General features: G+C 33.0%; 2 protein-coding genes and 1 long non-coding RNA gene across 4 annotated transcripts in view; 1 reads left to right on the forward strand and 2 right to left on the reverse strand.

Moving 5' to 3' along the window:
• barc (RRM1_TatSF1_like and RRM2_TatSF1_like domain-containing protein barc) overlaps window positions 1-24,745 on the reverse strand; it is a 39,626-nt gene that overhangs the window by 13,571 nt on the left and 1,310 nt on the right. The gene's annotated exons all lie outside the window — the stretch shown is intronic.
• Window positions 3,075-5,975, reverse strand: LOC118441522 (uncharacterized). Its single transcript, XR_014982697.1, has 3 exons — window positions 5,834-5,975; window positions 3,937-4,620; window positions 3,075-3,849 (listed from the first exon to the last, which is right to left on the reverse strand). It is a non-coding gene; the product is annotated as an uncharacterized LOC118441522 (long non-coding RNA).
• LOC118441518 (uncharacterized) lies at window positions 16,519-24,681 on the forward strand. Its single transcript, XM_035866028.2, has 5 exons — window positions 16,519-16,969; window positions 22,600-22,875; window positions 23,053-23,286; window positions 23,400-23,610; window positions 23,737-24,681. The coding sequence occupies exons 1-5, from the start codon at window positions 16,933-16,935 to the stop codon at window positions 23,975-23,977; spliced, it is 999 nt and encodes a 332-aa protein (XP_035721921.1). The 5' UTR covers window positions 16,519-16,932; the 3' UTR covers window positions 23,978-24,681.

The raw sequence follows: 24,745 nt of genomic DNA on the forward strand, positions 1-24,745 counted from the left end.
AATTCATTTATATTTTTAGATTACGTTTATGTTGATTTTAAAGTACTATGATAAATTTCATTAATCGAATAGATTAATGAAACGATAAGATTTAATTATCATAATATTATCTATCGATTAATAAGAAATAATTATTTATCATTATGAAAATATAATTTGTTGAATTAAATTCATTTTCTCGTATATACCAGTTATAGAAATGAAAATTATAACGCAATATCTTTTAATATTTAATGCGATAATAACATTACGCTTAGATCTCACATTGGTATCTATGTTGCGCGGCTCCTGCTACGGTTGATAAATAGCATCATAAATAATTTTATGATTCTATGCATGCCGGTTGACAGTGAAATTACTTCCATTCGTAGAGATAAAATAGTGCGACGACGATTATACTACTAAAAAAGATCCGTGAATCTCACTTGGTTAATCATAAAAATAATGTTTTCGTAATTGCTATTTCATTTTCTTCCCTCATAATTTTATTCAAGTTTTGAACTTTGATACTGTACACCAAACAAGAATCTACGAAACAATGCAAGAGTTTCTAGTGTATAAAGAGAACTTTATGTGATACTAAAACGATGAAACTCGACTATCAAACTACCTGAATGCGTAGGCACTTGTGTATGTGTATAAAAGTTAGACAATAGGTAGTTCTAGATATATCATCGTCATCCATATATATCTTTAAATTGGCGCTTCGTCTTACAACGATATACTCATTGAACGCAAAACCTCCTCCCATAATTACGCAAATAACGAGCGGACGGTCAATTACGGGGCACCAGCTAGTTAACCTAAAAACGTCATGTCTGTAAACGGTACTATAAAATCAAGTGTACTTGTATATTCATTCTTCCTTTTGCATAGAAATACGTTGATAATGATTCTATGGAAAGCTGGAATTCCTAAAAATGTTTTTTCTTTATTTTTTTTTTCTTTTTAAATGAAAAATCATCTAAAAAGAAAATTCACATAGTCTAGCGTGGAACAAGTGTTAATTAATACTGTTCGTAATTGATCATAATCATAATATGATTTTAGGAAGTCAAAGTAGCTCTACCCTGACTTTATGTCTCTCGATTAGGAATAACTGTCCACTCCAATCCTGAAATATCGGTTTGTCACCGTAAATCCGGCTTTACTCCAGCGAACGTGACATTTCTCCTACTCCATCTCCATTTCCTTCTCTCTTTATCTCTCTCTCTCTCTCTCTCTCTGTCTCTCTCTGTCTGTCTCTCTCTCTCTGTCTCTCTCTCTCTGTCTCTCTCTCTCTGTCTCTCTCTCTCTCTTTCTCCTCATTGATAAATTTACCTACAAATTCAATCATACAAATTATTCGTCCTAATAACGAAGAGCTTTGGAAGATATCATCATTATGACATTTCCTTCAAAATTAATCAGGCTATCTCTATAATTATTATATATTTCGTATATAATTTGAATATTGATTCAATTAATAGATTGAAAAAATATTAACCGCAATCTGGTGACACGAAATGATACTCTCTGTATTCGACTGACGAAATGGATTATAAATCGAGACATTTTCAGGTTTATTGAGAAATTTAACGATGACCAACCGACCGAGCAATATTTATAGAATAACGGTTGAAAGAACAGATGGTGAGCGATTGACCCATCCGCTATTTCTATTTGTTATTATAAACATTGAGTAGCCATGATTGTCAAATGCAACAAGTCATAAAACTTTTAATACGAATTAATCTAGATGATCGTTTCTACAAATACGGCTTTTCCGGAATATAAAAAGATAGAAAAAGAACATGTGGAAATAGTCCGTTCAAAAGGAGAATTGAATGAATGTTCCTGAAGCTCGAGAACTGGTCCACTGATTAAGACGTATATGTCAACGTCAAACTACTTTCCTAACTCGATTTGCAGTGCATCATCGTTTTCTGTATTTTCAGTTGGCTAGGCTAGATCTCGCAATACAAGTTGGACCACCCAGGGAATCTCCTGGTGGTCATCTGCCTGCAGCCATTCAAGATCTCGCAGCAATTACCAAGCTACGCCTAGCACACGTTAAAGTGCACTAGCGTCCAGCAAGTATACACACTGAGTGATGTAATGGAGCACCTTGATCGCCATGTAATACCATAATCAGAATTAAGTTCACCTGCCCTTTCATTTGCCCACTTTCAATGACCACAGTAATGAAACTTGTTTCTAGCTAACGTAATATATATCTGATTGTATTTATAAAAACATCTTTAAATTTTACAAACTATGCAATTTGCAATTAACTAACTTTTCAACTTGTAACGAACTTTTACCCTTTATATTAATCTGACTTCTAAAATGAATTATTTCACATATCCAGACATAATAGAACGTATTTATAATTAAGCGTCATTTAGAGTATTCGTATTCACATTTCGAATTCACAATTCGTATTAAATTGAAACAAGTTATGCGACGATAATATTCCAGCGATCCTTTCATCATTTGCATATTTCCCGCTACGTAAACACATTCAACCAAAGTTTACCATCTTACACGCGTACACTCGTGACTTTAAATTCGCCGCCAACGCGCTAAATTATTACCTCAAAGTTTACTGACCTTCGCGAATGCCGCAGTCATCAATGACGTCGAATGTTCGGCCAAAAGAAAGAGCTCTATCGCTAAAGGCGACTTTATCCCTTCTACTCCTTAACTTTCTTCTCTCTTCTAGGGTATACAATAGATTCTTATTAAAATTCTATCGAGAAAACGTTAGCTTACCGTTCTCATTACTCACTGATGGCCACATTCATTAAAGCTCAAGATCTCAGTTGCTTTGTATATAAGTTTATATACTCCACGATAATGAGTTTGAAGGAAGTTTTAGAAAAAAACGGATTGCTTGGTTATTCAATCAAATGCAAAGTGCTTTAAAGTCAACACGTCAAATTTTTAGCAGTGTCTTTAATAATTACGAATAATCGTTAATAATCATAAATTTTATGAATGTAGGAAAAAGTATATATATATATATATATATATATATATATATTTGTTGTACGTATATACTTGATCGAAATCATGTTTATTCTCGTTGAAATTCTTCTTTTCTCACGTTGCACTTCTCCGAACGGTCACATGAGATTCTACGACAAGATAGTCTGATAAGACCGAGAAAAGCTCAGTGGAATCCTGCACTCTTGAAGTTAACTCATGTACTAGACTTCTGACAACTCGCCATATACGCTAATACGCGTTTTCCTAATACGTTCACTACGGGAGAGTTAAAAAAGATATACGTGTTACTTCACTACCTGCTTTACTATCCAAGGTTAAACAGGATTGCTCAAGTTCAATGACAATATGTTTATGTTCGTAAAAAAGGAAAAATAATTTTCCTCTTTACGACGGCAACGAGTTATTTATTTTTGAAAGAAAAAAGAAGAAAAAAAAAAAAGAAAAGATAAATTTGAAGCTTCCCTTTTTTCGTTAAAAAATGTCCAAAAAAATCTTTCGATCGTCATTGATTTTATTCGGTTATAAAAGTGTATCAATTATTCTCAGTCACAGTTATTCGATTCATCTAGGAAAGAAGGAGAGAGATATCATCGATCATCGTTAACTCGAGTTGATTCACGTAATCTTGTCCGTTTTGGGTTAGCGGCACGAAATGAATAGTGACATGTCCCTCTTCCTTGCTTATCCTTGCCCCTCTCATGACAACTATAGTTAGCGAATGTCCATCATCATTACTAACTCTTGGCGCCTGCCCAAATCTCTCAGCAAACGTACATTAGGCACGAGTCGAACGCAACGAAATGTAACAAGACGAGTCATCCGACTCAGGATGCATTCATACTGCTGCATTTACTAGAGCTATAATTTTTGAATAAATAGAAAGGTGAGAGAAAGAGTGAAACAAAAGTGGTGTTGAGTTCCCGTTAAAGAAATGGCTTTGAGTACCTGTAAAGCGTACTGTGACGATAAATATTTGCACAGTTAAACGTGATTTTACATCTTTTATGAATTCAACTGTTGCTTCGTTTAAATTCGCAGAAAAATTATTCTGAGTAAATATTATATTTGTAATCATTTCTTTTCGCAAATGAAGTAGCTATTATTGTGTACAAACTTATAAAAATAACGTATAAAAAAAAAAAAAAAAATAAGAAAAAGAAACTTAATGTACAATCTATGTATGTCAAATTTGGATTTCATAGTGGTTATTTTTTTTTTTTTTGTTAATCATATACCAATCATATACCAAGAAATTTGTAATTAATCCCATGCAATATTTTCTCTTTAATTGTTTTAATAATTTCGAGAATTATCTTCGCAGATCCACAGTTATGTTTTTCATCGACTCGAATTATTTTTTTTTTTTTTTTAAGGACACAACGATGAACTCATCGGACAAAATTCTTTCCGAGAAACGATTCATTAAACTAATCGCATGACTATTCCAAACGTAGTGTAAACGCACGTTCTTTGGAATTTTTCGTGCCTCGCAATACTAGACGTGTCCATGATCAAATCGTTCGCATTTCAGTGAATACCAGTTTACGCAGTACTCTTTCATGACTTGACTCATAATTCATTTTTGTTAATCGAGGAACGTTTGTAAGTCGAGGTACACGTATCTCTTATCTGAAAATAAAAAACTTCAATTTGTCGATAGTAAAAGTGAAATCGTAGAAAATGTCGTTAGAATTTAATAGCGGAAAATAAACAAAATAATATAATATAAAAGTTCAACGTTACTGATAACGTATATAACACGAACATTATTTATCATATTCACCACAAATCCAATCGGCCTTCCATGCAATTACAGGATCGCTGTAGGTGCCCAACGTACTCGGGGTTAAAGAGGCACAAGCAAAATGAACAAAATGACGTTAAATATATGCCGCTAAGTGCTCGTGAGCCGCAAGCGATTTGAACGTTCTTATGAGAGAGAACGGTGTACGTGTTACGTTTGAAACAGGTCGGCAAACACCAACCAATTTCACATAAGCTACCGAGAAATTTCTTATATTTAGATATTATACGATACGATCTATTAAAATATAACTCTTCAGTTAATAATCGTTTTGTCAATGACACTGAGATATTAATGTACCTAGGTATTATCTAAGCTACGTTTAATCGAGAAAATGAAATTGATCAGATAATGTTTAATGATAAATCCTTCAAAGATCTCCTACAAATATTGACAATATACTTTTGAAATCACGATCCATTCAAAACCTAAAACTCGATCAAAAAGGAAAAGGCAAACGTTATAACGAGCAAACTACTCAATCGAGGGAAAGTTATAAAGCGTGTGTGATTTGCTCTTCGTTTGATGGAAAATTACGGAATATTCAAGGTAAAAAAAAAGAAAAAAAAAATGAAAATAAAAGAAATTCTCGCTTAAGGAGAGAAAAGATGAAATTATCTGGCAATAAATTACATTATAACGTTTGCCTTGTTTCCAATCGTAAAGGTCACGACACGAGCCACTAATTTACGCCACATAAAATTCTTAATTCATCGATGAGTCAGCCAAACGCAATAACCATCGTTATCGTCTTCGTCCGGTGAATGATCTATAAGAAACCAGATAGATCAGCGTAATCGCATGGAATGAATATGTCCGATAGGATCGTCGTCCGTCCTTCAAATGAGAATGCATTGTCGAATGCTGTCGAATACGGTAAGTCGTTCTGTTTATTTTATCGACCACTGCTGTCCTTACGTCACATCAATTTTACTTTGAGTTTTATAAAGCTTACGATAAACGAGACATTGTTGCTATATCGGTGAATTTAAGAACTAATTTTTAAAGAGCATTATTTCATATGATTATTAAAATTACCTGTATATTTCACCGATTCCTTTTGTTTCCCTTTGTTAAATTTTATTATAATATTGAAGTTTTATCCAATTAACACGTACTAACGTTACAAAAATGAAGCTACAGCTTATCTTGTCTCGTGTGACGCTCACTCTTCTGCGGCTCAGTGTTAACTGAGACGTTAAACAAAACATACCAAACGAAATAAGGAGAAATAAAAATAAAGGTCACATCGCCACGCGACGATCCACAATATACAATTCTGTCTGAATGTTTACAAATATATGATTATCTCTCCTTCTCTCATTTATCCTTCATTTTTATTTATATTTTTCTCTTTCACGATCCGTGATAATACTTTACACAAAATCTTCTTTAGACTTTCCCAAAGCCGGCATGTCGTGACGATGGTAAAAATTGTCTTAGAAAACGTACACTTAACCCCGCCCCTTAACTCTTCTGAAATTATACGTTTTCCATGGTTACGCCTAATTATACTTCGGGACAACGGATGTTATATTATCGCCAAGGAGTGCCTTAAGAATATACTTCGGTTTGTAATTAAAATTCCGTTTGAAATATGAATCATAAAAAGAGAGAAATATAGAGTATCTACAAATTAAATAAAAAAAGAAAAAAAAAAAAGAAAAAAGAAAAAAAAAGAGGAAACAATAATTAAAAAGCGACAAGATATCGGTACGATATATTCATTATCGATATAAAACATCTTCGGGATCGAAGAGATCGAGGGATGCAACATGGTAGCAATCTATCCAATATCTATTATAGTTGAACCATTCAAATCAAGTGCCTTATTATTACAACATGCTGAAATCAGCCAGTAAAATATCTCCTATCGAGTTGTTCGAGTGCATTGATCTTCATCATTTCACTCGAAAAATGTATTTTGGGAAAGATAACTTTCTATCTTTGAATCCGATAATCCTTTTCGATTTAACATTCGTAACGTACAAATATTTATTTGTTGTTATCATTTAATAATCGTCGTTTGATTAATACCATAAAATGTAAATCTAATCATATTTAGAGATACCAGTGATCAGCAGTTAAGCATATTATATATTACATAAGCTTAGTAATCCTTTTTCAAGATATCATTGGATGCTCTCAAAGTATAGAAAGGATCGAAATTTACATAGATGCAATGTCTTCAAATCATGAATCTACATAGTTAATCCAATGTCCCAGAAATTCCATGATGGTTATTCGCCAATACTAAGGCGTCGACCAAGACGATAGCGACGTATGCAATAGAAAGCTGTATAAATTATTGAAAGGCAAGTTCCAGTTCTACCTGAACGGGTAGAGAGCCGGGTCGATTCAAACGCACGATGACCGCTTCCTTTCGTGGAAAATCTTCTTCCAGACAAGATCTCGAGATGAAAGAGAAGGATGTGTCTTTAACTTCTTAAGCTGAAGATTGATTATTTTCTAAATGAAGATAATCAAATGCCAGGAATAATATCTCTTCTTTTTTTCATGTTTATTTTCAATATTCCGTATATCATTGTATATTTTAAGTATCTTATAAGTACCAGTATTCGATTTTCGACAATTCAGTAATCCAAATAAGGATGATAAACGAATAAATTCGGGTAAGTGAAACCACGATTCGAATTCGGCGACGATTAATTATTACTACAAAATTGATGACTCGAGCGAACCGCGTTGGTTTCAAACAAAAAAAAAAAAGAAAAATGAAAAAAAAGGAGAGAAAGAAAAGGAAAGGAGCCGCCAAAAGAGTCAGTAATACGGTATTCGATCGGCAACAGTATTACATCTGGACAAACAGCTTGGCAGACGGCCACGAGAAGAGAAAACTCGCGTGTTCGGTGAATGACTCACAGAAGAAATATTCGGGAATATTCGTGTGCATAAACTTTTTCGATGATGTCATCTGAACAAAATTTTTAACTCAAATAATTAAACAAAATCGTAGCTTTTCTTCAATATTTTATAAAAATGAATCAAGTTATTGAATAATAAATTAATAATTGTTATACGTATTTGAGGATATTATCAACTTCTGTGTTCGTTTAAAAATTATATAAAAAAAAAAAAAAAAAAAAAAAAAAAAAAAAACAAAAAAAAAACAAAAAAAGCAAAAAAGAAAGAAAGAAAAAGCACACTAACGAAACTTTTCCATTATCGAACGAACAACGACCGCATTTCTTTCCTTTTTTCCATTATACCTTTTTAAAGCGAGTATTCTCCGTGAACCGATAAGTATTTTAACTAAAGTTTTCTCGACGTTGGACAGAACTGAGGCAGTTTTTCAGAGCTTCGTGCTTTCTAACGTTTAAAAAATGCATCGAATCGTGGAAGAATCGAGTCGGATTTCTAAGGCTACAGGAGAAACATTTAAAAAATAAAATTTCTCATTCTCCTTTACCCTGTCCCTCTCTCCCTCTCTCTCTTCCTCTCTTTCCTTTTCTTGCCACGCAACGGTACAAACGTATTATACTTGTCGAACGAATATTTTAAAAAAAGATTCTCTCTTTTTTATTTGTTTACTATTTCAAGTACCAGCTCAAACGCCCGAATCAAAGAAGAAATAAATAGATTTGAAAAATAAATGAAATATATTATCGTGACGTCGATCGAAAGATATCAATTGTGTTATTTCTAAAAAAAATAGCGTTGAAAAGGCTTTTTAACAAAAAAAAAAAAAAAAAAAAAAAAAAAAGAGAAAAATCTGATTCACCAATAGTGCGAGATTTAATTAAAATTGGCAGTGCGTTGTCTCTGGACGTTCCAGCGTTGTTTCCGATTCAAATAACGTTTGTCTCTCCTTGGCTCTCTTCCTGAATTGTTATGGGCTGATTCATTGGGCAAAAATTATAATTTTGTGCATTTTACCGTTATTTTTTTTTTTTTTTTTTTTTCTTTTTTTTTTTAATAGAACATAATAACACGTTCGTCTATTTTAAGATAAAAATGATTATTTATGATCGTTGAACGTAATCAAATAATTACGATATAACTCATGTTTCATGGCGTATCAAGCTTTGACAAACTGAAAATAAATATCGTGTAAATAACCATACTCATAGCCGGAACGACGAAACCAACGATCCAAGTTATAAATATGGATAAGACTAGATACGACTTCCTTGAAACTTGTTTCATCGATAATCGAAGTAACCAGAGATAGAATGTGCGTTATAAAAAAGAACTACGATTATCATTAAGTTTTTGTTATAAATGAAAAAAAAAATACAAAACCAGAGGGCATACGATTAAGTACAGAATTAATCCATAAAGTGATTAATTAATTTTATTTTTTTTTTTTTTGGTTTCGATAAGATAAACGATTTATTCGACTCTTTTTTTATTCAGCATTTATAAACCCCAAGAAAATAAGAAAAATCAAACTAGGAAATGTGTTTATCTACCAGATGAAACTCAAAATGAAATCCGCCTTAGCTTTTTTCCGATCTCCGTGTTTACTCCACTTTTCGCTTTACGGAACCGGTTTCAATATAAGTGCGCGGTACCATCGTAAGGTCAAGAAGCAACCGAGAAACTCGCTTCAAATGAAGAACCTATGTTAGAACTTTTGTTTTAATGAATAATTGTGAAAACGTGTCGATCACGAATACATTATTATTTTTATTCTTTATCAGTCATTTAAACGAAATTGAAAAAAAAAAATTAAACTCTAAGTAATACTTAAAAAAAAAAAAAAAGAAAAAAAAAAAGGAAAAAAAAATAAGAGAACAACAGAAAATAGAATAATGTACGAGAAACTAATTTCCATTCGATTTTTTCATTAATCATTCATCGGATAACACCAAAAATGTCGAGAACGAATTTTTTAAGCAACGAACATTAATATCGACACGATAGCACATCGCGCAACGATGCGAGAAAGCATCGAAATTATTCAACAATAATAGCCTGATGCGTATTCCGGTGTAGATGTGTATGTGACTAAAGAGCATAATAATTACTCGCATCGATGATTCCTTGCTGTCTATTGCACATTCTCTCTGTCTCTCTCTCTCTCTCTCTCTCTCTCTCTCTCTCTCTCTCTCTTCCCCTTCCACTATTTTTTTCATTTTTGTTCTCCTTTCCGACAATAGCTTTATTAAAGCTTAATGGAACGAACTGAATTTCCACGGTCGACATTGGATCGCATTATTCAAGCTTTCGAGTCCACCGTTACCGCTGCGTTCTGTGAAATTCAACGAGATTTAATATACTTTAAACGCGCCGTACGTGATGGAATCACCGAGCGTTATAAATTTTTTGATGCGAAATGCCGCGATGGGAATGAGAGCAAGAGAAAAAACGATACGAAGAGAGAAAGAATATGACCAGCAGGAGGACGTAACGCGTTAAGTCAAATTGTTGAAATTTATTAAGTTGTTGGAAAGTAGTCAAAATTTTATATTTTTTGAAATAAAACTTATAATAATACAACATTGGTTTGTTTATTTTTATCGAGTATAAGTTAATAATTCACAATCTCTCTCTCTCTCTCTCTCTCTCTCTCTCTCTCTCTCTCTCTCAATGTATTTCATACACATAACGCTAATTTTATTTATCACATCAATCTGAATTATTTTTATTATAAAATATTATTTTTCGCTTCAATACTCGATTCTTTTTCGAACGATGCAAACAAAAAGAATAAAAGCGAATCGACGAACCTGTTATTAAGGTTTTAACTCGGAATCTCAAATGGTTATGGGACAGTCATCGCCACGTACACTACATAGTGCATGATTTTTTAAATATTGCCCCTAGAGAGGATATAAAACAAAAAAAAAAAAAAGAAAAAAAAAGAAAGAAAGAAAGGAAAGAGAAAAAAATATCAAAAATAAAATTTAAAAAAAGAGAAAGGAAAAATAAGAAATTTTCAAACAAAAAATAATCATTTTTCGATATACGCTCTATTTCTTCTCTTTCTTTTTTTCTTTCGCTCTTTATTCGAAAGTGAATTTAATTTAAAAATTTAATCTTGCTTCGTTTTATGATAAAAAGCCCATCAGTCAAGAACGACAGAGGAAAGGGGAAATGAATTTGCGTAACGCGAAAAAAACGTAATTACGTGCTCGCGAATTTACGTAGAGAATTTAATGATAGGATGATTATTACCAATGGCTCTCGGGTATCACCGTTATTCTCACTATTTTTCGATGATACCCATTTAATCGTGTTAAACTTAACGAATACCTCGCACAAGATTCTATTACCCCTCACTTTTTCTATTTATTTTCTTGCTGTTGTTCTCTTGACTTATTACGTGAGATTTAATAGGATCTAGGTAACAGGTGCAAAATGTCACAAAGAAATCTTATTCAATGCTGTGAAATAAATAAGAGAAATAAGAAAGGCAGGAAAAAGAAATAAATAATTTTTAAAGAATTGAATTCACGTAACATTGCTATATTTAACGAGACAACAACTATTTTTTATGATTTAACGAGCGCATAACATCTGTTGCAAAATTATCTCTAACGAGAGAAATAAAGAAAAAAAAAAAAAATGGAATTTGGAATGACCGAATTGAATAGCTTGCAAAGCGTATTTTCAAAGAATTGAAACGTAACCAAAAGCTCATCGGTCTCGGCAAAATCGATTTGTCGTTCTCTCGAACTCGCGAACTTAAGCTTCTCGAGATAAACCTATGTACTTCGAAAATATCGTCATGCCGCAGAAGCACGTGGGACAAGCATTTCCGTTTAATGGCTTCACGCCAATTCCATTTATCACTGCCTATCTATCGGATACATCTGTCGTAAGAATTGATCGAAGCCACGAGCTTTCGATTTAAACTACAGTCGATCAAAATCAATCGGTTTTTTCTCCTTTTAGAGAAAAAAATTGGTACTGTGATCTCTACGTATAGCAAACGTAAATGCAATTAATCACGATTGGTAATGTGACGATTTACGACATTAATTATCTCGAAATGTACATAAATATTTATTTATTTCAATATATAGACAATTATGAATCAATGTAATCAAATCGTTTTTCAATATTGATATGGTATAAATCAAATATTATTTAATCCATTTGTAAATCCAACTCTGCTTGAATCGATGCACAAACAAAGCGATGTATGACAGAAATGATTTACAAAAACGATCAAGTTTCCTTTTTATCCCGACGATCACAAACTTAGTTTCAACGTCGAAAGAACAATAAGAGTTACATAATCAATTTCTTGAGATGAAACATAATACTTGCGGCCAAGATTTGACTCGAGAGATTTTTCGAGATGACAAATGCTCCTGTTCGAATCCGCGTGGGACTTTGCGAGGCGCGTTGCTGCAATCGCGTGTCTGCTTTCAAAAGAAGAGAAGACGATAAATCTGTGGAACTCTATTCGATAATTTTATGAATAAAATCCTACGATCTTGTGAATTTTTTTAACGATTATTGTTTAAGAGCCAAACCTTAAAAAAAAAAAATTAACATAAAAAAGCATTACAGTGTCTTTAATTAAGAAGACGCACATACGAACTAGCTATAGGCCATGACTGAAGTCGCTTAGTATGAAAAACGAAGAGTCGCTCGTTTAAAACGTCCTTCGAGATACGAGAAGCAAAAAAAAAAAAAAAAAAAAAAAAAGGAAAAATAAAATAAAAGGAAAGTGAGCGAAAGAAATACAGCGTGCAGAACTCACGTAGAGGCGATATCTAATGAGGCAAACTAATTAAGATACGTCCGTGTGAATGTGTGTAATAGAGACTCTCGTAAAAAATGCATCGTCCTTATTGGCCATGAATAATAAAGTGAGCGTAATACGTGCTGAAAAGAAAGATATAAGAAATTCAATACTTATTTGCTTTCAACTAACAAAGAAAATTCATAATTCTCATAAATAAAAACATTTTTAAATCTTGACAAATTACAATGTAGATATATACGTCGCGATGCACTGAAAATAGTAAAATAAAAATCGAAAGCAGATAGAATCTTAATGAAATACTGGGGAAAAAAAAAAAAAAAAAAAAAAAAAAAAACAAAAGAGAACAAAACAAAACGAAACCTTCATAAACTGGTATTCTTTTCAAATAAAAAAAAAAAAAAAGAGGTAACTAAAAAGCTTCGTCCTTTTAATTAGCCTTAGCCCAGATCGAGCAATCAATATTTAACGCTTATATGAGAAGAAAAGTAGTAAAGTTTCAAAGGAAGACACTTGGGTTTCTCCTGCAAGGGAATAAAATCAACGAAGGTCGTCCGTGCCATGGACTACAGTTTTAAGTATGCCCGTAGAATTTCAAGGCGGAGAAGCCAAGCTTTGGCGAATGTAGAAAGTACAAGGCACGTGAGACAGTGACGCCCAACGGTATCCGAGTTCAAGGATGAGAAAATAACCACGAAGAGATAACGATATTTACTCAGTCGTTCACCACTAGTAGGCATAAAAGTCGTCGTCGTCGTCGTCGTCGTCGTCGTCATCGTTGTCTTCGTTGTCGTTGAAAATCGTAGTCTCTGCATTTTATCTTCCCCGATAAAACAAAGACGGAGTTAAATATAATGTTTAATATTCGAATCTATCCTACCTCAACAAAATGTTACAATATCTAATTAAAGAGAAATGAAATTAACTGAGAAGTCTCTTATCAGATCATCAAAGATACACGATACGGTAATTAACATTATTCCCCAATCAACGATCGACAAGATATTCCTATTTGTTCCTTCACTCATTAATGGACAATTATATCGACAATCAGCGTTACATCTCGAAGGAAGGCATAATTATTCCTTCGAATCACGACATCAATCTACTATAAGAGAAAACAAAAAGTTTATCCTATAACACAGCGCGTTAACCAATCGAACGAGTCTGCTTGATAGCTCATTAAAGGCACGATTAGTACGCTAAGATCGTTCGATGATGAGAAAGAGGGAAAAAAAAAAAAAAAGAAAAAAGAAATGTAAAAATAATCTCCCTCTACGAATGATCGACATCGAGGAGTCTCGTTAAGAGAGAGAGGATAATGAGAGGATTCAACAAAGAGAGGAAAAAAATAGATCATCTCGATTTCTTTCGAGAGCGTTACAAATCGAACAAAGTTCTGCAATGCATGCTTCGCTTGGATAAGTTTGAAACGAGTTCGTGATAGGTCCGTTGACGATGTACTCGGCCCAGTTTGGAAAAGACCGACAGAACTCGAGAAGTCCGATAGAGTAATAGCTACATACGTCGATAATAGTGCTTGGTAGAACTCTCTACGTTCGCTAGAATTCTCTTTTACAAATATCTCCTACCTTCCAAATTTTTCTGACAATGATCAGTACGTTCTAACACGTGGATGCTCGAATTGGGACACTTGAACATGTCCGTTGCTTATGGATATGCAAGAGAACAGATGTTAATGAAACAAATTGATATTTGATAAAAATTCTCTCATCATTACCTTAATATGCGTTGACAACATGTGACAAAAACTCTTAAGAAATAAAAATTGGAAAATATTCTGATTAAGCAATATCATAAACTTTTACCGTACAATATATTGTATATATATATATATATATATATATATATATATATATATATATATATACACACAAAGTACGCATGAATATTTAAGAAAATATTAATGATTAGACGATAATACAAGATGGATACGATCTTACTCCTAAACGTAACGACCGCTGATCTCGATTCTTACGAGCGCAAACTCTTTGTACCGACCATATTTCAGTCGCCAACGCCTCTTCGGTACAAAGTACACGATGTTACTCTCTCTTGGACCAAGTGATGGGTTCGTTGAACCGAATATCCCGATGGAGAGACCGCTCTTTCTCTCTCTCTCTCTTCACGATAATCGCTCTTGTATTTTATCGTCCCGCTTGCAGAGTCGCTCCTGCGTTTTACATCCGCCGAAATCGAATCGATGCTTCCTCCACTTCAGTGTTCGAACGAAGCGGAAGCTGTTATATATATGCATATCCATATATATATATATATATATATATATATATATATAATATATATATATATATATATCTGCTGTATTTATAAATGAGCCGCTTATATCAGTACACACTACTTGCCATTGACGAATTATTTTATTTTTAATTCTAATCCGTTCTACCGTGTTTCGATTTATCTTGACAGAATCTTTTTTGAATAACGCGGAATATATCAGCATGATTAGATAAAAAATAAGTAACGACGTTAAATTCGTTCAATCAACGAGAACTATCTGATTTACATTCGATGTCGTATATATCATTCTTTACTTATTTCCTTTTAATTAATATTAATTTCGAAAAAATGAGAGGAATTTTCAAGAAGAATTTCATTTTCTTCGAAAGCAAGATACTCGGATGATATTCTTTTTTCTTTTTATTTTCTTTCAAGAAAACATTTTTGCGACCGAATACGATAGAAGGGAGTCTCGGTGAAGTCGAGAGAATTGTTATATTCGTTTTGTACGGGTTGAAAATAAGGGTACAATCTCCCCTCTTCGCTTATTAAACCAGCCTGGTAATTTAAAGACGAAGACGGTACATTTCTTCTCTCTCCTTACTAAACCACCTTTCAGCGTCTGCAATCTTTCCGGACCAGGTGCGTCAAAAATTTACCCACTTTCTGAAGGAGTTTCCAGATTAATAATATTTATAATGCGAGTTCGGTAGAAGAATTGTTGCATTTTCCCTCGAGCGTGAATCTAAGAGATAAGCGAAGTGAATGAATTCTATTTTGTTAAGATATAAAAATTCAAAGAGCCAGTTTTTAATTTATAATAAAATTAAATTCATAACGGCATTAGTTCGCTCTTCTTCTTCCGATTCCTTTTAAATCGTCTCGTTAAGTGAACCATGAATTATAGAACAAAATATTTCGTAATAATTCTTCTCAAATGTTCATATTAAAAAAATCAAGTTGTACGTTGTTTCATCGTAAAATATTCGTATGTATAAAGTAGTACACACACACACACACACACACACACATATATATATACATATATATTAAATAAAAGACAACAAGCGGTATAACAATACTTTTTATAGCTGTTGCATAAAATAAATTCGCATTATATTATCCATTATATATCTCTAATAAAGAAAATAAACGAAACTTCGAATTCTATTTTGCGAAGGCGAGAGGATACCTAGCTCGATTCGATGAAGATTTATCCAGGAGGAATCTGCCCGAGGGAAAAAGAGATGACCCGTTTCTTCTGGAATTCTTAAAAAACCCGGAAAAAGAATCGGTCCGTGATGAAAGAAAAGACGAAAGCAATGTGACACAATGAGAAGGAGAATATTTTTTTCTTCTGTTTTTCCTTCGAAGGAGCCTCGTTCCTCCTATATTTTTTATCCTTTTTTCTTCATCGTTTCTATTCTCTTTTTCTATTTTTCCTTTCTCACATTTCTCGAACAAGAAATCCAGGTAGTGTCACATGTCACACTGCTCGCTCGTTATTTGACAGAAGAAATGATGGCAAACGCAGCTGGGTAAAAGTGTAGTCTGAAAAATTCTACGATATCGAGAAAGTATCCGGTTAGGAAGTATGAGTAGTAAGGATCGAAATCTTGTATATGTGTGTGTGTTTCTCTTTCTCTGTCTCTCTCTCTCTCTCTCTCTCTCTCTCTCTCTCTCTCTCTTTCTTTCTCTCTTGCTCTTTCGAACTCTCCCTCTATACTCGAGACCTGCACCTCCTCGTCGACATGGTGGACTCGACGACGGTAGCAGCCTCAGTCGTTCGCGAACCTCCATCGAAGAACGTTCCTCGTACGAATTGATATAAATGTACACATTATCGAACGAACTATCGAAAAATCCTTAAATTTAAAGACAATTGAAAAATGTTAAGGAACCATTTTCTTTCCCCTACGAATAGTCTCCATTAGTGGAATTACGGTTATTTTTTTTTTTCTAAAAATAAAAAAAAAAAAAAATAAAAGAAATAGAATCGATCAACGAGAAACTTTACTCCATTTTCTTTTTTCATCGATCGTTAAGTCGATCGATCGTATAAAAAAAAAAGGGAATCAAAGGTGCTATAAACGCGGCTTAGTGCTTGAGAATGAGGACGATTTCGTATCTCCGTCTTCGCACTACTACCGACGATTTTGGTGAATAAGTTGTCTCTATTTGTACTCTGACATAAATCATGTGGAAAATTTGGATCCTCTTGCTCTGTGCCACAGGTAAAAACCGCACCCGTAACGTTGCTTATCTTAATGGAAAATAAATACCCGTGTTAGTTCATTTTTCTTTTTTTTTTTTTTTATGATCGCATTATAATATTATCGTTATTATAATATTAAATAAGAAGATCCATTTATCGAATTTTCTCATGGATATTTTTTTTTTTCATTTGTTAAAAATAAATGTCATCGATGGATTAAAATATAATAAAATAATAAACGCAAAAGATAAAATATCGAGTTTTTAACTTAAACATTTGTGGAAACGTGCTGTTAAAAATAGAAGCGAAACGATACGCGAGCGCGTTAAGAAATTAGTCTTAATTAACATTATTAAACACAAACATTTATCGATGCATATATCTTTGAGTATGGAATGTTAAACCCACATTTGTCCCACGCATCGTACAAACTCACACAGGTAACGATCGTCGCATGCGCGCATACTACACGCGACGGACCAATTAGAGATTTTCAAATTGGCTCGCCACGATAACACGCTATCTCACTCCAGATGGGAATATGCGTGAAGCCTCGATGATAAAACGATGAGATAAGAATTTTTTCGAGAAAGTAAAATCGATTAGAAGACATCGCTTCAAGGAAACGATGTACGCGATGTTTTCGTTTCGTCCTGTTAATAACTTGAAGGTTAAAAGAAAAACAAAAGAAAAAAAAAAGAGATATAATTAATTTTTATGTCTCTTTTCTTTTTTACGAATTCCTGCAACAAGATTATCGTAAGATCATTGCGATTGAACTATTGACAAATTGCTATGTGCCAACAGAGCACATAATCGATTCAAACAAGTTCAATTCTTCTTTATCATCCTTGATCGACGATTGAGAGCCATTAAAAATCGTGTCCTTGCGCTTTGTCCTTCACCGACAAACAATTTTATATTCCTATTAGATCGTTAAACCTTTCACAAGAACGATAATAGAGGTATAGTAGTTTGTAATGTTCTCTTGTAAATCATCTCATTCTTTTTAATTTAAAATTATAAACTATAAAATTATAAACTATAAAATTATAAACTATAGGTTTTTATTTTTTAAATAAAAAATTTATAAAACATCGATTAAATCTTCTTAACTACTTATCGTTCAGAATAACTACACGTGAAATGAACTATCAAGTCCGGTATGTACTGAACGTGTTAATTGCTCAAGCGATTGTCAGGTAACTCAATAGAATACCAGCCTTGCGGGTTAGATGCTATCAGTAAATGATCCAGTAATCGAATTACGTTGTTACTCTATCCCGAAGCACGAGAGCGAGAGAGATAGATGCAGAGCTTTGGAGCCAACCGGTTAAGATCTATTTTCGCCTGTTGAGTATCCATTCGCGAAGATAGAGCGAGAAAGAGATAGAATAGTAAAATGGTGCGAGCATACTATCTCAAGCTAAATAGAAGACATTTCTCTTTCTTACTTGGAATAGCATGTTCGTGAGAAAAGGCACAATAAATTGTCAAAGACTAAAACGAACTATGGTATTATCTGTCTCTCTCGTTTAACTTATGTAATACTATGTGTCAACTTATCGCATAAACGTTTAAGACATATAAGAAAACATCGAGTTTGCCTATCATTGAATCTTTAATATATACGTTTGACATATTTTATAAATCGACAATAAATGACTAGCGAGAATCTGGTCTTTCTCTTTCTTTTTCGTTTGATTACTTTCGATAAATAACAATTTTCAAGGATAAATGTTATCGCTTAACTTCGAATTTTATAAAGACAAGCTATAAAAATCCGCTATTTTTATTTCTCTAATTAAAATGTATAAATCGTTTACGCGATGTACTTAAAAATAGATAAAAATTTTTTAAGTTTTAAAATAATATTAAAAATTCAATCCCATGCATATGTCATTCGTTTACTTTATATGTATATCTTGAAGAACGAGCGGAATATTTAACATACGCATATATTAATGTTTATGTAACTAAGAAGGAAATATATAAAATAATAAAATAGTGATCGTAGAGCCAATTGAAGTTCGTGAATGAGTCATGCGCGAAATTGCACCCGTTACAATACAGAGCTCGAGTTAACCTTGTAACACATAGCGCATGTTATTTACAATATGAATGGAAGTACAAGTATTGGGTGGGCGAACCTATCATCTCTTATCATCATCAAATTTTTAGTGGAAAAATGTAAAAATTCTTATTTCAACTTTTCGATGATCTTCAAAATTTTGGTGATATGGAGATAAAATCCATTAATGCCATAGTCAAGGGATTATCGAAAGTTTACCAATATGCTGTCACCATGGACTTACAAATTTCCACTTTAACGCGACGTGCTCTGTTACTCATGAATTACATATTCTCTGGAAAACCGCTTACACAGCGTTCTTTTGCATATCTGTTTGATATTGCTAAAGTGTGTACACGTACAAGATGAGTCAACGACTGTTGTCATCCAATATAATAATCTATTTACCGATTTAAGATATATCGTTCAATATAAACCCCTTAATGCGTACGATATGACTCAGTTATCAAACGTAAAAAACTTTTTCTTTTTTATAAAATCGATAAAGAAAATAACGCCGAGCAAAGATAGTTCTTGACACGACCTGTATAAATCGCAAGATATTCAACACATACTTTTACTAATACTACAAAAAAAAAAAAAAGGAATAGATAAGATCGAATATTAAAAGGCAAAGATAAAGTGTTTGAACGTTACTTTTAAACTTTCTTCTATTTTTTATCTTCGAAACGAGTGATAGAAAATAAAATTATGATCGATATTACGTACTGGCGAGCTCGAATACTCGTTTTAAAAGCCTCTCGTCTTTCCAACTTTGAAATAAATAAAATGGTGTGGTTGTGGAACGATAGTGATCATTCGATATATCGAAAACCGTATAAAATATCTGTGAGCTCCATCGAACTCATCCACGGAAAATGAATCTCTCGAAAGCTAGCATCCGTGCAACGATTTAAAGTGTAACGATGATATCATATCTTCCTGATGAATGGACGATATCGTTTTCGCAAACAAACGATCCTTGACCAAGTAGTAAAGTGGAGAACGACTCTCTAGCAATCCTCTCACGAGTTACGATGTTGGAAACCACAAAACTGGACCATTCCTACGACAGTGAAATTTAATTTACGATAAAGCGTAACCGCGTGTGTACAATAATTCACGTTCTACCTGTACTGATATAAATTATTGGATTGCGAGAAGTGAATGATTCGACGTTGAATCTATATAGAACATAATCAAAATAATAATAAATATATTTGCGATTCAAATTCGACGCAAAAAAGAATTAAATTTTTTTTTCTTTGAACAAAAAAAAAAAAGAAAAGAAGACAAAAAAAAATTACGACAAGAATGATATTTACTCTTTATCGAGATATCTCCAATAGAAACTTTATTTTCGAAGTTTAAAGATCGAATTATCAGGACGAAGGATTAACAAACGAGTTGAAATTTGTTAAACGAACATACTTTCTCTCTCTCTTTCTTTTACACACACACACACACACACACACACAGTTGGCGCGCATACATGCAAGTTCATATGAAAACGTTACGTAAATTTACTTCTTAACGAGCGCCAACTCGTACTATCTATATAGAAATATTTCGGAAAAAATTGTGCATGCATTCGCAGAGTAAAAATAAAAAATTCTCATTCAAATTTGCATCGAATGCATACGTTTCCATTTATATCGGTACAAACTCCAGTCGGTTTCCGATATACGATCGCGAACTCCATATACGTGAACACGATAAAACCTAACGATTCCTGAAGTAATATCATTTGTTATTACGCGCTGAAAAGAGAACGATTCTAACCAAGAGAGCGAATACCAGTCGCCAAAGCACTTCTTGGCAAGTTTTAAAGAAATACCTTGGTGAAGTTCCACTTTTCAAACGACCAACCAATTTATTGTAGATTAAATTGGAATTCGTGCAATAAAACGAATTATATAATCTAATGTATACGTGAGGATAAATGAAAACTGCGTCAATTTGACGATACGATTAACAAAGACATTAAATTTTGATAAAGGGATCACATCAAAGTTAAAATAATAAAATGTACAAGAAAGTTGTCAATCCAACTGTTTTACTAATATTATTTCGAACAATACAATTATTTTGTCTTCATTCATTGATATAATAGACGCTGATATATCATTTTTGGTGTCTCGTCGACTTAATAGCAAAGACAGCTTTCTAGTACGATATTGTTTCTCGGAATAGGCATCATTAAATGCATTGAACGGGGTTAAGCACATTCCACCCTACGCGGAAGTTTATTTTCAGCTTGGCTCTTCTCTATCGATGGACTATTCGGTTTGTTTCTCAACTTTTCGATACGATAATTCTTTACTGATCTTCTTATCTCAATAGGATGTTTCGCGAAAGAAAGAGGGGATTTGAAAGAAAAGTGTCATTGATAACCATTTGAAAATAGGTCAAGAAGATCGAAGATAACTAATATAAAGAAGAAGAGAGAGAGAGAGAGAGAGAGAGAGAGAGAGAGAGAGAGAGAGAGAGAGAGAGAGAGAGAGAGAGGAAAAAAATATAGAGTAAATACATACAGATATCAATGATATTTGTTTAAAAAAAGAAAAGTAAAAAGTAAGAGCAATCGGAAAAGTAATGAAAGATCTTGGTGAATGTAATAAATAGTCGGTCATTCTCTGAGAGAATCTTTATTATCGGTCAATTAGATCAGAATGAATGAGAATGACACGAACCATGTTACCGCCATAAATTCGTGTTAGAGTTAAGCCATGTAACTATTCATAAATACCAGAGGCTATTAAACCGATTAATACAAAGAATATAATTAATACCGAGTTTCACATAAAATTTCGTGCAACTACGTCATTAATAATATAGTCGTTAATAATAATGGTGACATGGATTAATTATTGGATTAAAAAAAAAAAAAAACCAGATATGCAAAGAGAATACATTGAAATAAAAGATTCGTCCATAAATGTAATGAACATGAATGATTTTGGAAATGGGATTAATACAAAAGTAACGAGCTAAAAATTCTGCTTAAATTGATCCCTCTTCAAATCCCATTGTATTCGACATCGTACGAGAGAAAATTGATTCTCAAACAATAGCCCGCATTTGTCGGAACGATCGACAAATATATTCTTTCGTAATAACGTAGGCGTCTATGATTATTCAACCGTAAAACAGACATATGTATGTTGGTACTTATGTAATTTTTTTAAATTCCTTTCAAGAATACATTACAAAAATGTATTCGATTAGAACGGCCAAGTACTAGCCTTCTGTCTAACTATCCTAATGAAATTCAAATCGAACGATGAACCGAAATTAATTAAATCGAGCATTAATTGGAAAGCAGAGAACTGAACGCGCAAATAACTACGAGAAATGCTTTCCAACCGTGCAACTCGAAATTCATTGAATAGGATGCTTCCAAGATGAGATATAAATTCTAACGAAATATTAAAAGTAAAATACACAAGTCTATACTCGTATACCTTTGATATTATAAAATAGCATATCGTATATATTAATGAAAGTATATGAAAATTTGAAAAAGCTTCGAATGAAATACGTATTTCAAACTAATAAAAAATTTCTCATCCTTTCAGGGATATCCTCAACCTTGGTAGATTCTCATAGTTTCGGTATAACCATTCCACCGAAAATTCAAGATAAAACAAATCAGCAACACGAACCGATCAGACGCTTCGCATGTCCCATAGGATTTTTTCGATTGAAAAGATTTTGTTATTACCTGAGCGCGGGTACAGCACCCTGGAGAGAGGCGTATTTCCATTGCAAGGATAGAAACGCGACTCTCGCGGTACTTGATAGAAATGGAAAAGATAGAATGTTAAGGAAATATCTGATGGGCGATCAATTCAGTGAGTATAATTTATATATATATATATATATATATATATATATATATATATATATATATATAAATGTACATTTATATGTACATCTAAACATGCAAGACAATTGTTAAATAAAATTTCTTAATAAGAAAAATCGTAATTGCTCGTTAGCCTTTCGTAATGAAAACAAATCTTTTTTAGCGAAATTAGAACGGTGGATAGGTGGGATTTATAACTGGCAACAGATGGCTTGGGAATGGGGTGTGACCGGTGAGAAAATGGTTTTTCAGAGCTTCGGTAAAATAAATCCTGGCAAGTCCGAACAATACGCCTGGCATTGCATTGTATTAGATCCTGCTTTGAAATATAAATGGAACGCCAAAAGTTGTGTGCAACGGAAGCATTATATATGTGAGGTACCAGCCGGGAGAATAGGTGAAAATATAATAATACTAATAATACATGAAGTTATCTTGTTTAGCGACGAATTTTCTGAAAGGCTTCTTTTAAATAAAATGAAATAAGATAAAACTTTGTAAAAATTGCAGTCAAAAGACGTAAAAAGAAGGCCGATCCCTTCGCACCACAAAACCAAAGATTAAAACCTCGCAAACAAGGAAAAAAGTATCCCGGTGAGCTTCGAAGGCAAAATAATAGACGAAAAAAGGAACAAACTGATTGGGGGCGAGACTGGGCAGAACAAACCGCGAATCAACAATGGGCACACGGAGTGAATCCTGGTTCAAGGCCACCTGTCAGGTAAATCATCTCAAATAATTAGGATCAATTGTGATTAATAAAAAATCTTTTTCTTTTTCCTTTTCTATTTTTTTTTTTATCTCCCTCATTGAAATATTCTTATTTTCTTCGTAATTTATATTACAGAATGAGAAGTTCAAGAGAAAAAATGCGACATCACTCGAACAGAACTATTTCGAATGCAACTGTGCCGAAAGTCGCTCAAATTTTACCTCAAAAGCAAGGATATGGTACTTTTTTGGGAGATGGGCCAAGCAGCACGATACATAATCAGCCACAAGCTTTATCGAATGTAAATGACGTACTATCTCAATTTCAAGCGAAGATCAACGACTTCGCGCGAGAGGAGGTTTTGCTTAAACCTTGAAAAAATGTAGACCTACCATCGAATCATCGGCTTCTCGCAATGCCTTTTTTCTTCTCTCTCTCTCTTTCTCTTTCTCTCTTTCTCTCTCTTTTTCTCTCTCTCTCTCTCTCTCTCTCTTTTCTATTTAGTAAACGTTCTTCCTTTTTTTAGATTATAAACAAAAATTCGAGAATTCTCTCGAGGCTACAGACTGAGATAATTTATTATATTGCAAATGAAAGATTGAACCCTTCGCAGTTCCTTTTTTCTCTCTGAACTTCATTAATTAAATCATAGCTAAACGATTAAATTGTAGACAACAATATAAGAAAAAAAAAAAAAAAAAAAAAAAGCTATTATAACTATATATAAAATGTTAGAATCTAATTGCAAGTTGTTCTCTTTAATAGCTTAATATATGTATGGTTTTAAAGATGTGTATTTGACGAAAAATTATCCCATACTTAAAATCTTTCCAAATTAGAAAAAAAAATAAACTCAAGTTCGAGAGTACGAGTACCCATGTATTACGACATATCAAATTAGTATTTCTTCGCTATTTATGAAAGCTTCGAAAAAAAAAAAAAAAAAAAAAAAGAAAAAAAACATAAACATTTGTAATATCGATCGATGTTATAGGAGCCCATGTTATTGAAATTCATTTACTCATTTAGCGATTAAGCATTACCGCTAGTTGAAATTCTTAGTTCTAACTCGTTATATACACATATATATATATATATATATATATATATATATATATATATATATATGTATATATATATATTA

Source organism: Vespa mandarinia, chromosome 11 (genome assembly GCF_050613455.1).
Source record: "Vespa mandarinia isolate Hongniang chromosome 11, ASM5061345v1, whole genome shotgun sequence".
Classification (NCBI taxonomy): domain Eukaryota; kingdom Metazoa; phylum Arthropoda; class Insecta; order Hymenoptera; family Vespidae; genus Vespa; species Vespa mandarinia.

Bases quoted from the DNA above. Each gene is read 5' to 3' on its own strand.
- LOC118441518 (XM_035866028.2), top strand. From the start codon at position 16,933: ATGTGGAAAATTTGGATCCTCTTGCTCTGTGCCACAG. The intron at 23,287-23,399 runs GTGAAAATATAA...TAAAAATTGCAG, and splicing joins GGTACCAGCCGGGAGAATAG to TCAAAAGACGTAAAAAGAAG. The intron at 23,611-23,736 runs GTAAATCATCTC...TTTATATTACAG, and splicing joins GGTTCAAGGCCACCTGTCAG to AATGAGAAGTTCAAGAGAAA.